Raw genomic sequence first — 12,583 nt, 5'->3', positions numbered from 1 at the left:
AAGTACACCTTAGTGATGGTTGTAGACTCAAAAATGGGAAAAGACAAAATTCCTTACCTCTGGCTCATAATGGACCTTATCTAAAAGCACGCAGTAGAACATAATGTTACATTTTAATATTTTTGTATTATATAATAATTCAATTTAAATTATAGTCCAATTAAAACATTTTAGGCAAATATATTTAGTTTATCAACAAACTTATTAGTGAACAATTTACTACTGTATGAATATAAATGTATTTAATAGTGTAAGAACATCAACAAAATATACAAATATTCCCTTTTGATGTATCAGTTGTTTTAGCAAAATAAAGTCAATAGTGCAAAATAATTACTGTAATTTACGGCACAGCTGCAAAATAACTACCGTAATTTACGGACTACAAGGCAGAACTTTTTTCCCTTGCGTTGAACTTTGCGCTTTATACAATGCTACTGCTAATTTATGGATTTTTCCAGGTTCTCAAGCGTCACATGAAGCCAATAAATGTAGCGTTGTCAAATCACATAAAGGAAATTGCCGAACGGGTCACGATGGACCAATTAAATTGTTCACAATAAATCGAACGGACTCACAAAATCATTCAGTCAGCCATTTAGCACGTTATGGACTCACCCTCATCATTGAAAAGAAACGATGAAATGCACACAACTCAGCCCCAAAGCCGACCATCGAAAAAGCAAACTGCATTATTGGCTTTATTTTAACAAAAAATCTTAGGTTACATTAAACATATGTTTCTTATTGCAATCAAAGAACAATTTTAAATAAAATAGTAAACATACTAGACAACTTGTCCTTTAGTAGTAAGTAAGCAAAAGAAGGCTCCTCATTTGACTGCTGATGTATGCAGTAACATATTAGGTCATTTCACATTCTATTTTGTCAAAATTATGAGGGACAAGTTGTAAAAATGATTATTAATCTACTTGTTCATTTACTGTTAATATCTGCTTATTTTCTGTTTTAATATGTTCTATCTACACTTCTGTTCAAATGTAATAATCACTTATTCTTCTGTTGTTTGGGTACTTTACATTATTTTTGATGATACCACAAATTTAGGTATCAATCCAATACCAAGTAGTTACAGGATCATACATTGGTCATATTCAAAGTCCTCATGTGTCCAAGGACGTAATCCCTGAGTATATAAACATAATATACATATTTTTAAAAAGGAAAAAAGATTTTGTGACGATAAAAAATATCGATGTAATCCAGTGTTTCCCACACATTCATTTGTGGCGGCCCGCCACGAAAGAATTACGTCCGCCACAAATAAAATGAAAATAAAAATAATTTTTATTTTTATTTTTTTTTATTTTTTTGTCCTGTCCAGCTTCTCAGGCAAATCATATAGTTGATGTAGATGCCCATATAGGCTGTTCAGATTTACTTTGTTGCCTTATTTGTATTTGACCACTACTGTTTTCTGTTTATTTGTTACTGACTGTGGCAGGACACCTCTGCCTCTGCCTCACTTTATGTTGCTGGTAAATAACATGGTTGTAGTAGTAGGTTAAAGTTAAATTATTTAGTATGCACTAATTAAAGGGGCAGAGCTTTAAAAGACATTTTAGCTTTTATATGTCATAAGATATATTTTTTGTAAGAACCACAATTAATAAATATATTTCAGTGAATAACTTATTGTTCAAATCTGTATATAAATACGTACATAAAGTGTGGTAATTATATTGTAAAATGGATGGATGGATGGATGGATGGATGGATGGATGGATGGATGGATGTTTAAAACAAAACTGTTATTATTAATTAGTAAGTATACATTTTTTGAGCCTTTTTAGAGAAAATCATATCATTGTAGTAAATTATGCAAATTATTCGATGATGTCATGGTGACCACGCCCATAGCCACGCCCCCACCACCACAGGTATCTTGGCAGTTTATGGGAAGTCGATACTACTAATTCATAGTAGTATCGACTTGATACGCTATTGTACTTGGTATCATTACAGTGGATTTCAGGTGTAGATCCACCCATGGCATCTGTTTACATTCAGGGTGCTAGCTTGCTGTTAGCAGTTAGATATCGTATCCTCCTACGGTGTTTAGTGAAACATGTTGAGCTACTCCTCGTCCTGCAGGGATGATACTTGTAAGAAACTTACTTTATTTGGCGCCATGGAGGCGAGGATTAGTGATTTAGAAGTAGGTAAAACACCGCCGACTGCGAATGGACGTTCGCCGCTAGCTCGCTAGCCATGTCTTAAAGCACCTCTTCCTGAGGGCGTTTCAGTGTTATAACTTCACTTCTATCTTCAGTTTTTAGAGCAAAAATGTGTCCTTTCTCCCTTTTCTGTCTACACACCATGTCTGATTGTAAGTACTCCGTGATTGTGCGCTGCTGAACATGCTACTCTGCTTGTAAAACCAGCAATGCTCGGGAACCGGTACTTTTCAAACAGATTTTAGTACCGTTTTTGATTCATTAGTACCGCGATACTATACCAGTATACCATACAACACTAATATAAAGTATATATATATATATATATATATATATATATATATATATATATATATATATATATATATATATATATATATATATATATATATATATATATATATATATATATATATATATATATATATATATATATATATATATATATATTTTAGAAAATAAGAGTTGCACTTTTTGAATTAAACAACTCGAACAAAATATTTAAGTGTTAGTATCATTGGGCAACGAGACTCAAACTCTAAAACAATAAATGTGATTAACATTGCTCGACGTAACTTTTTCAAACCCGTCTTTAGAACCTTTGCCAAATCTGCTACAGTTCCTGCTCTTTCTGCACTTCTAACTGTACATTGTCCGTGATTGATTCGAACATTGCCAGAGTGCTGCGAGCCTGCACAGGATGAGAGAAATGGATAATTGATTGATGCAAGTGCTTCAAGACCAGCACTCACATACGTATGTAGTGGCATTAGGGCACCTATGTAATACAATAAGATTCCACTATGCAGGTCTTGAGTGTGTGTTATTAGTGAACCCCTCATATTGATTTTGCTTGGTTCAGCCTTGGCGTGACTGGGTCCTATTTTCCACACAACTTTGTCAGATTGTCCATATGTGCTCTTTGCACTCAACAGAAGGAGTTGAAACAGACAAGCTTGACATGACTGAGCCTTGTCAAGTTGCAGTACGAAGTAAGATTGCACAATATAAACGATCGATGAAACTAATTTGGCATTTGGCCTACGATATTTACATTTTTATAACCCTATCGTGATAACGCATCTTGATTGCCCCTTCGAGCTATGTCCCACAAGCTGCAACAGGCTGCAATTAATGTGCCGTTTATGCAATGTAGCGTACTAAAGTGTGTCCATCCATAGTGCACAGCTGCGTGTAAGTTACTAATCCTTACCTCCATGGCATTAAATCACTGTGTCAAACTATAATTATCAATTAATAGCTAAACATGCAAGAGAGCATGAGGAGACAAGAATCCAGCTATGGATGTGAATCTTGGGGTGACGATTTGATTCAGAATTGATTCTCGATTCAAACCGATTCTCACAAATTATCATTCGGTACATTTAATTTTAATGAAACATGATCAAAACAGGGGCAGCACGGTGGAACAGGGGTTAGTGCATGTGCCTCAATACTGAGTAGTCCTGAGTTCAATCCCGGGCTCGGGATCTTTCTGTGTGGAGTTTGCATGTTCTCCCCGTGACTGCGTGGGTTCCCTCCGGGTACTCCGGCTTTCTCCCACCTCCAAAAACATGCACAGATTGATTGGCAACACTAAATTGGCCCTAGTGTGTGAATGTGAGTGTGAATGTTGTCTGTCTATCTGTGTTGGCTCTATATATATATATATATATATATATATATATATATATATATATATATATACCAGAGCTGGGCAAATATTTTGACTTGGTTGGCCACATTGAGAGAAAAAATGTGTCTGCGGGGCCAATAAGTATGTGTGTATAAATGATATATACACATTTAGCTGTAAAAATATGTGCTTGGTTCCTTTTTTTCAGGAACACTAATGCCAATAGTCACAATGTCCGATTCTAAAAAAAAAGACCACCTCAAAAACACAGAATGGAACTTTATCTGGCAAAGCTGAATTCGACAAAGCAACCCCCCCGTACCAAAAAGCACTTGATGAAAGCGGATACAACTTCACCCTCACCTACGAACCCACGCCAGGAAACCAACCAAAAAAGAGCAGAAAACAAAACAACATTATCTGGTACAACCCCCCATACAGTAAACACGTCTCAACTAATATTGGCCACAAATTCCTCACTCTGATCGACGAACACTTCCCCAAAGGCAACACCCTAAGAAAAGTATTCAACAAGAACAACATTAAATTGAGCTACAGCTGTATGAACAATATACGACAAATCATTTCAAACCACAACAAAGCAATTGAAAAGAAGCCGTCCACCACCAGGCAGAACGACTCCAAAACCGACAAAGGCTGTAACTGCCGCAAGAAACCTGATTGCCCTCTCAACGGGGGGTGCTTACAACCATCAGTCGTTTACCAAGCAAAGGTAACACGCAAGGACATTAACACATCCGACACATATTTAGGATTAATTGAGGGAGAATTCAAAACCAGATGGAACAATCACAAGGCTTCTTTCAGAAGCAAAAGCCTGAAGAACACTACAGAACTCAGCAAACACATTTGGAATTTCAAAGACAATAATGTTGAATATTCAATAACATGGCAAATTCTTGCATCCAGCACACCTTACAACAGCGGTAATAAAAGATGCAACCTATGCTTAAAAGAGAAACTGTTTATTATATACCGTCCAGACCTGTCATCCCTCAACAAACGCAGCTAAACTGTATTAGCATGCCGTCACAGAAGGAAACACCTCCTAGGTAACACATGAGCCAATCACCACGCCCCTACGCCTGCCTGTACCTACCCGTTCTGTGCCCTATATAAACCATGGTATGTGAATGCTTCTATTAAAATCTCCTGATGATTGAGGGAAACCCCTCATGAAACAGGCCTGTAGAGATGAAATAGTCTTGTGATTTTTCCCACACATACATATTACGCTCTACCACGGTATCGAGCACTATTTTTTTTTTTGTGTTTTTTTTTGGATAATCTAATTAAGACATATATACATATATATATATATATATATATATATATATATATATATATATATATATATATATATATATATATATATATATATATATTACAGATTTACCATTGTCATGTCTGTTCATGTTTTTGTTTTGGCCATGTGTTTATTTTTTGGACTCTTTTTAGTTCCTGGTTGCACTTCCTTGTTTGGTTTGGTTTCCATGGTCACCCATTAGTTTTCACCTGTCTTGTCACGCACCTGTTTCACGTTTCGAGTCATGCACCTGTTTTCACTGATCACGTTACTATTTAAATCTGTCTGTTTCTGTTGTTCGTCCTGGCGTCCTCACACATTCACACTCTGATGATCCATGCTGCTCTTTTTCATGTTTTTTCATGCCAAGTAAGTTTTGTTTATTAAGACCACAGTTAGTGTTGTTGTTTCTTTGTTCAAAGTTTTTGTGCCCACGTGCATGTCTTTTGTTTCTTAGTCAAGTTGTATTTCCGCCTTTGTGCGCGCCATTTGTTTGCTTCCTTTTTGTTGTAGTTTATTAGTGTTAAACAATAAATCATGTATTTAAATTCACGCCTTGCCCGCGCCAATTTTCCTTTGCCTTCTGGGAGAACAAACCACGCCATGAACCAAGTCCTGACACCATTGAATAAACAAAAAACATGAGACATTGCACATCAACAGGCACAGGACAGGATGTATCCTGTTTGTTTGCTAATATTCATGTATTGAAGGGCTCAAATTACGTCCTACATTATGGGGTTTTTGGAATTATTTACCCTACATAAGGTGAAATCATCTATAAATGCGGTAAGTATTGTCGGTAGTCAAGGGAGGAAAAACCTCTTACCCATTTCAAAATATTGTTATTATTATGTGTATGCCAAATAATATTCTGTGATATATTTTGATATGGCATAAGGATGCAATATATATCGCCTAACCGTGAGCTTATTCTGTCACACTTCAGAGCTTTTTGTTGTTGTTGCTGAAAACAACTTATTGCTTTTGCCACTGGTGACAATTAAGGTGAAAGACTTTTGGGTGAGGAGTGTAAACACAAGAATGGCTCATCGGTTCATTGCCTCCATCTCTCCATCACTGCCTCTTGGTTTCACTCCCTCACAAAGGCACAGCCTGACACAGCCTCCCCAGCAGGCACCTAGAGCAGATAATCAGGGCTTTATGTGTACGCCGTCTGTGCAGAGCAACATTTCCTTGCCTTGTGTTGACTAACAGGCTGACGGGAGACGGCGATCAAAGTTTTTCTTTTTGACTCACCAAACAGAATCATGGAGCCTCAGATGACACGATTAAAAAGGAGCGATTTAACTGTTGTGCCAAAGTCTTGGGCCACCACTAACTTTGTTGTTTTAATAACCATTTTGTATCATTTTGACACAGTATACCAGTAATACAACCGTGTGACATTAACTCTGCGCCTCTTTTAAAAAAAAAAATTATATTATTATTATTTTTTTGTCTTGTCCAGCTTCTCAGGGAAATCATATAGTTGATGTAGATGCCTATATCGGCTGTACAAATTTACTTTACAAAAGAGAAGTGTGGGATACTTCTCTTGTTGCCTTATTTATATTTGACTTTATTACATGTATTTATATTATCATTTGGGGCAGCCGGGCCGGAGCAGGAGGGGATGGAAAGAGAAAAAAAGGAAGACAGAGGGGGAAATTGTGGGGACAAGAGGGGGATAAGACAGAGAGACAACAACAACAACAACAAAACAACATCAGCGAATACAATATGTACAAATATGATGGTAAAAGTGGTAGCAAAGAAGCAGTTAGTGAAATAAATAATAATACATAAATGACAATGAGCATTATTACACTGCAAATGGAGCAATACAAACACCAATAGAAATAGCATTATTGATAATGAATAATAACAATAATTTACCTCTATTATCAACAATACAATTGTTCTAATGGAACAATACATATATGTAATGATAACTTGAAATACAGAAGAAAGCAGAGAAATGGAGGGGAAGAAAGAGAAGCCAGCTATATTAACCTTGTAGATTGTTATAGTAACAGTAGGTTAAGCTTTGTCAGTGTGCCATTTTGTTACCCAGTTTTAACTCTGCACCTCTATTAATGCCATTTCCTCCACTCCCTTTATGTATCCAATATTTCTGATTTACCACCGTGCGGGAAAAGCAGCTCCATTGGCAGCAAAACAGGCCCAGAGCATAATACTACCACTACCATGCTTGACGGTAGGCATGGTGTTCCTGGGATTAAAGGCCTCACATTTTCTCCTTCAAACATATTGCTGGGGTCAGTTATCTCCGACTGCAAGCTATCAATTCGAGGAAATACGTTGACGTGTGTGTTATTCACATATGAAAATGCGTGGTTTTAACCATATGCTGTTTCTATAGCTGCCACAGCCGCAGCCGGTCCGCATCATTCCATCGCGGTCGGCTCAGCCCACCTCCTTGCCAAAGCCTGTGCCTTCCATCCAGCAGCCGACACCAAGACCTGTTCTACCGCCACACACGCCACACGCCGCCGGCCTTCCCAACTGCTCTGGGCGGGGCAAGATGGCAAAGCTATGTAACCCCGAGGAGATGACCTCAAAGGACTACTACTTTGACTCGTACGCCCACTTTGGCATCCACGAGGTACGACAACAACACTTACAGATCCAATCAATAGGATATATGATTATTCAGCGTAATGGTTGCTGCAGGGTCAGCAAAATGGCAGCTGAGCAACTCATGCATGTTCAATAGACCAGTGTTTTTCAACCACTGTGCCGTGCCGTGAGATATTATCCGGTGTGCCGTGGGAAATTATGCAACTTCACCTAATTAGTCCAAAAAATATTATTTGCAAATCAATAATTATAATCTGCAAATAATGTGCCGTTGTCGAGTGTCTGTGCTGTATAGAGCTCGGCAGGGTTACCATGTAAAACTCCATATCAGTAGGTGGCAGCAGGTAGTTCATTGCTTTGTAGAAGTCGGAATGGTTTGTCGTGATCCCAATATGCAGAGCATAGCGGGAGACAGTGTGAAGGTAAAAAGGTATGTAACGCTTAAACCAAAAATGAACAAAACGGAAAGGAAAAGGCAATGAAGCATAGGGATGGCTATGCAAAACAAAAGTAAAACTGAACTGGCTACAAAGTAAACAAAAACAGAATGCTGGACGACAGCAAAGACTTACAGCGTGTGGAGCAGAGACGGCATCCACAAAGTACATCCGTACATGACATGACAATCAACAATGTCCCCACAAAGAAGGAAAGCGTCCGCACAACTGAAATAGTCTTTTTTGCCAATAGAAAGCAGGTCAGGCAATAGCACTCAAAGGAAGGCGTGAATACCATGAATTGATTTACTACCATGAATTGATTTACGTGGACCCCGACTTAAACAAGTTGAAAAACTTATTCGGGTGTTACCATTTAGTGGTCAATTGTACGGAATATGTACTGTACAGTGCAATCTACTAATAAAAGTTTCAATCAATCAATCAATCAGGCTGCTTCAGGAAAACGCCAACAAAACAGGAAGGACCACCAAAATAACAGCGCAAGACAGGAACTAAAACTCTACACAGGAAAACAACAATAAACTCAAAATAAAGCACGACAACTTGGTGGAGTTTAATTTCTTAACGTTTTCTGCTGGTGGTGTGCCTCCGTATTTTTTTTTTAATGAAAAAAATGTGCCTTGGCTCAAAAAAGGCTAAAAAACACTGCAATAGACAATACCCAGTAATAATAAACACACAAAAAATACACGCGATACAGTGTAACACACAGCAAGCTTTTTTCACTACATCTCCATCTGCTGGATACTGTGGGTAACTGCATAGGCGCCGATCCCGTGGAACACCCACGTGGGATTGGTGGCAACTTTCAATCTTTGAAATAATTTTAGAAAAATCAATCTTGTTGTTATGTGGCTAGCTTGGTCCATTTCACATTAAAACAAGTTAAAAATCATATAATCTCTATTTAAAAAAAGTCTAACCAACATTTCATTATGCCTAATAATGAACTAATAACACAATCACCTTGATTTTGAACACGCTGCAGACGAGCGAATGAAGGCATACTTACTCAACAGCCATACATGTCACACTAAGGGTGACCGTATAAACAATGCCAACACTGTCATAAACATGTGCCATATAGTGTAACCACACTAAATAACAACGACAAACACATTTTGGAAGAATATTTGCACCGCAACACAACATAAACACTACAGAACAAATTCCCAGAATTCCCTGCAGCACCAACTCTTCCGGGACGCTACAATATAAACAAACGCCATTGGTGGATCTACACCTAACATCCACCGTAATGATACCACGTACAATCGCGTATCTAGTCGATACTACTATGATTACATCGATATTTTTTTAACATCACAAAGTCTTCTTTTGTTTTTTTAAAATGTATATTAAGTTTATAAACTCAGGAAACATGAGGACTTTGAATATGACCAATGTGTGATCCTGTAACGACTTGGTATCGGATTGATACCCATATTTAAAGTTAAAAGTTAAAGTACCAATGATTGTCACACACACACGAGGTGTGGCGAAATTATTCTCTGCATTTGACCCATCACCCTTGATCACCCCCTGGGAGTTGAGAGGAGCAGTGAGCAGCAGCGATTGCCACGCCCGGGAATCATTTTTGGTGATTTAACCCCCAATTCCAACCCTTGATGCTGAGTGTCAAGCAGGGAGGTAATGGGTCCCATTTTTTTATAGTCTTTGGTATGACTCGGCCGGGGTTTGAACTCACGACCTACCGATCTCAGGGCGGACACTCTAACCACTAGGCCACTGAGTATGTCTGTGGTATCATCATATTTGTGGTATCATCCAAAACTAATGTAAAGTATCAAACAACAGAAGAATAAGTGATTATTACATTTTAACAGAAGTGTAGATAGAACATGTTGAAACAGAAAATAACCAGATATTACCAGTAAATGAACAAGTAGATGAATAATTCATTTTCTACCACTTGTCCTTAATAATTTTGACAAAATAATACAGTGTTTCCCATAAACTGCCAAGATACCTGTGGCGGTGGGGGCGTAATTTGCATAATTTACTACAATGATATGATTTTCTCTAAAAAGGCTCAAAAAATGTATACTTACTAATTAATAATAACAGTTTTGTTTTAAACGTCCATCCATCCATCCATCCATCCATTTTACAATATAATTACAACACTTTATGTACATATTTATATACAAATTTGAACAATAAGTTACTCACTGAAATATATTTATTAATTGTGGTTCTTACAAAAAATATATCTTATAAAAATATAAAAGCTAAAATGTCTCTTAAAGCTCTGCCCCTTTAATTAGTGCACACTAAATAATTTAACTTTAGCCTACTACTACAACCATATTATTTACCAGCAACATAAAGTGAAACAGAGGCAGAGGTGTCCTGCCACAGTCAGTAACAAATAAACAGAAAACAGTAGTGGTGGTAGATAGACACAAAGCTTCATCAAACATCTTAATCCACTGAACAAAGAGCTCTAAAAATCTTGATCCTACACTTCTCTTTTGTAAAGTGAATCTGAACAGCCGATATGGCATCTATATCAACTATATGATTTGCCTGAGAAGCTGGACAGGACAAAAAATAATAATAATAATAGTAATAATAAATTACCAAAAAAAAAAAAAAAAAATTACAAAAAAAAATATATTTGTGGCGGCCTTAATTCTTTCGTGGCGGGCCGCCACACATAAATGAATGTGTGGGAAACACTGTAATAGAATGATAAATGACACAATATGTTACTGCATATGTCATCAGACTAAATTAGGAGCCTTTGTTTGCTTACTTACTACTAAAAGACAAGTTGTCTTGTATGTTCACTATTTTATTTAAGGGCAAACTTGCAATAAGAAACATATGATTAATGTACCGTACATTTTTTTGTTAAAATAAAGCCAATAATGACAGTTTTTGTGGTCCCCTTTATTTAAAAAAGTACCGAAAAGTACCAAAATACATTTGGTACCGGTACCAAAATATTGGTATCGGGACAACACTAATTCACACACACACTGGGCACCAACTGGCAGAAATGTAAATCGGCGCCTATGGGTCACTGCGCCATTTCGGGCTTGAAGGTCAATGCTATTTTCTAATGTTTTGTCCTGTAAACGCACTAATTAAGGTAGGAAATGTGCCCACAGCATGTATAAACCGCAGGTACGACCAGACGTGTACCTCTCGCAGGCAGGACCGCAGCAAGTGGCCGTGAACACCGAACGGGTCTTTGACAACAAACTGACAGCCGGCAGGCTTTTAAGCCAATTAGTGTTCATTACAGTGCACTTCACTTTATAAGAGCCTGGATTAATTGTCGCTGAGGTTTTAGGACAGCGTGTTCCAATGAACCTGTCACAGTATGCATACGTAGTTACAGTAGGACCAAAAGTAAGGAGGCAGCCATGGGTGCACAGTGAATCATCGACTATGAATCAGCAACAAGTACAAATAAACTCTAAACTAAACAGGGTAACTAAATAAATACACTAAACAGAATGATGCCACACAGCTGGTAAAACAGAAGGACAGGTCGGTCTGCACAATACAGATAGAGGGCTAATGTAATAACCAACATTTTATTTTAATACCTACAGTATACTGTTCATCGCTATGACAGAACATGGGCAAACACGACAAATCAATCATATCTGATTGATCAGCTTCTCCCAGTAACACATTAACACACTAATGCAACTGTAATATCAGAGCTGCTGTATGTCACTGGCTCCAAATTTAATTTTCTTAAAAGGGGAACTGCACTTTTTGAGGGAATTCTGCCAATCGTTCACAATTATTATGAAAGACACGACGGCGGATGATTTATTTATTTTAATGCATTCTAAATATTAAATAAATGTGATTAAAAGTCTGCTTACAATGGAGCCTATGGGAGCCGTTTAATTCTGCCTATAGAGCCCTTCAAAAAACATCCAAACACTAGGGTTTTGTATACATGTAATGTAGTAAAAGGCACATTTTGTCAGGACATGGACTATGGGTTGTTCGTTTTCCCGAGTTGCAATGAAAGTTGGAGTGGACAAGGCGTGAAGGTAAAGACATATTTATTTTTATCACTAACAAAAGAACAAACAAAAAGCGCGCACAAGGCGGAGATTCAAACTTGACTATGAAACAAAACTAGCACTTGGGCAAAAAACTATGAACATGAAACAAATAAACACTTACTGTGACAAGAATACACAAAACTCACGTGGTTAGAAACGAGCAGCATGGAAACTATGGCAGCATGACAATGGCATGAGTAGTAAGGATATCAGATAGCATGGGTGTCAAGGAGGTAATGTCGCCAGACAGACTGCCTGGCAACTGCAAGCTTAAATAATACCGACATGATTAGTGGCAG

At 37.6% G+C, this 12,583-nt stretch overlaps 1 protein-coding gene across 2 annotated transcripts in view; it reads left to right on the top strand.

Moving 5' to 3' along the window:
* LOC133641599 (protein arginine N-methyltransferase 8-B) overlaps positions 1-12,583 on the top strand; it is a 90,458-nt gene that overhangs the window by 4,217 nt on the left and 73,658 nt on the right. The window contains exon 2 of one of the 2 annotated variants that reach the window (XM_062035438.1): positions 7,548-7,790. The exons of the other annotated variant lie outside the window; for it this stretch is intronic. Coding sequence (XP_061891422.1) covers positions 7,548-7,790 — 243 coding nt within the window. The remainder of the gene's footprint in view (positions 1-7,547; positions 7,791-12,583) is intronic. 2 annotated transcript variants of the gene reach the window in all.

This window comes from Entelurus aequoreus, linkage group LG24 (assembly GCF_033978785.1).
Source record: "Entelurus aequoreus isolate RoL-2023_Sb linkage group LG24, RoL_Eaeq_v1.1, whole genome shotgun sequence".
Taxonomy (NCBI): Eukaryota; Metazoa; Chordata; class Actinopteri; order Syngnathiformes; family Syngnathidae; genus Entelurus; species Entelurus aequoreus.
Note: the sequence above shows the minus strand (reverse complement) of the source record. Positions and strands in the feature narration are given on the sequence as shown.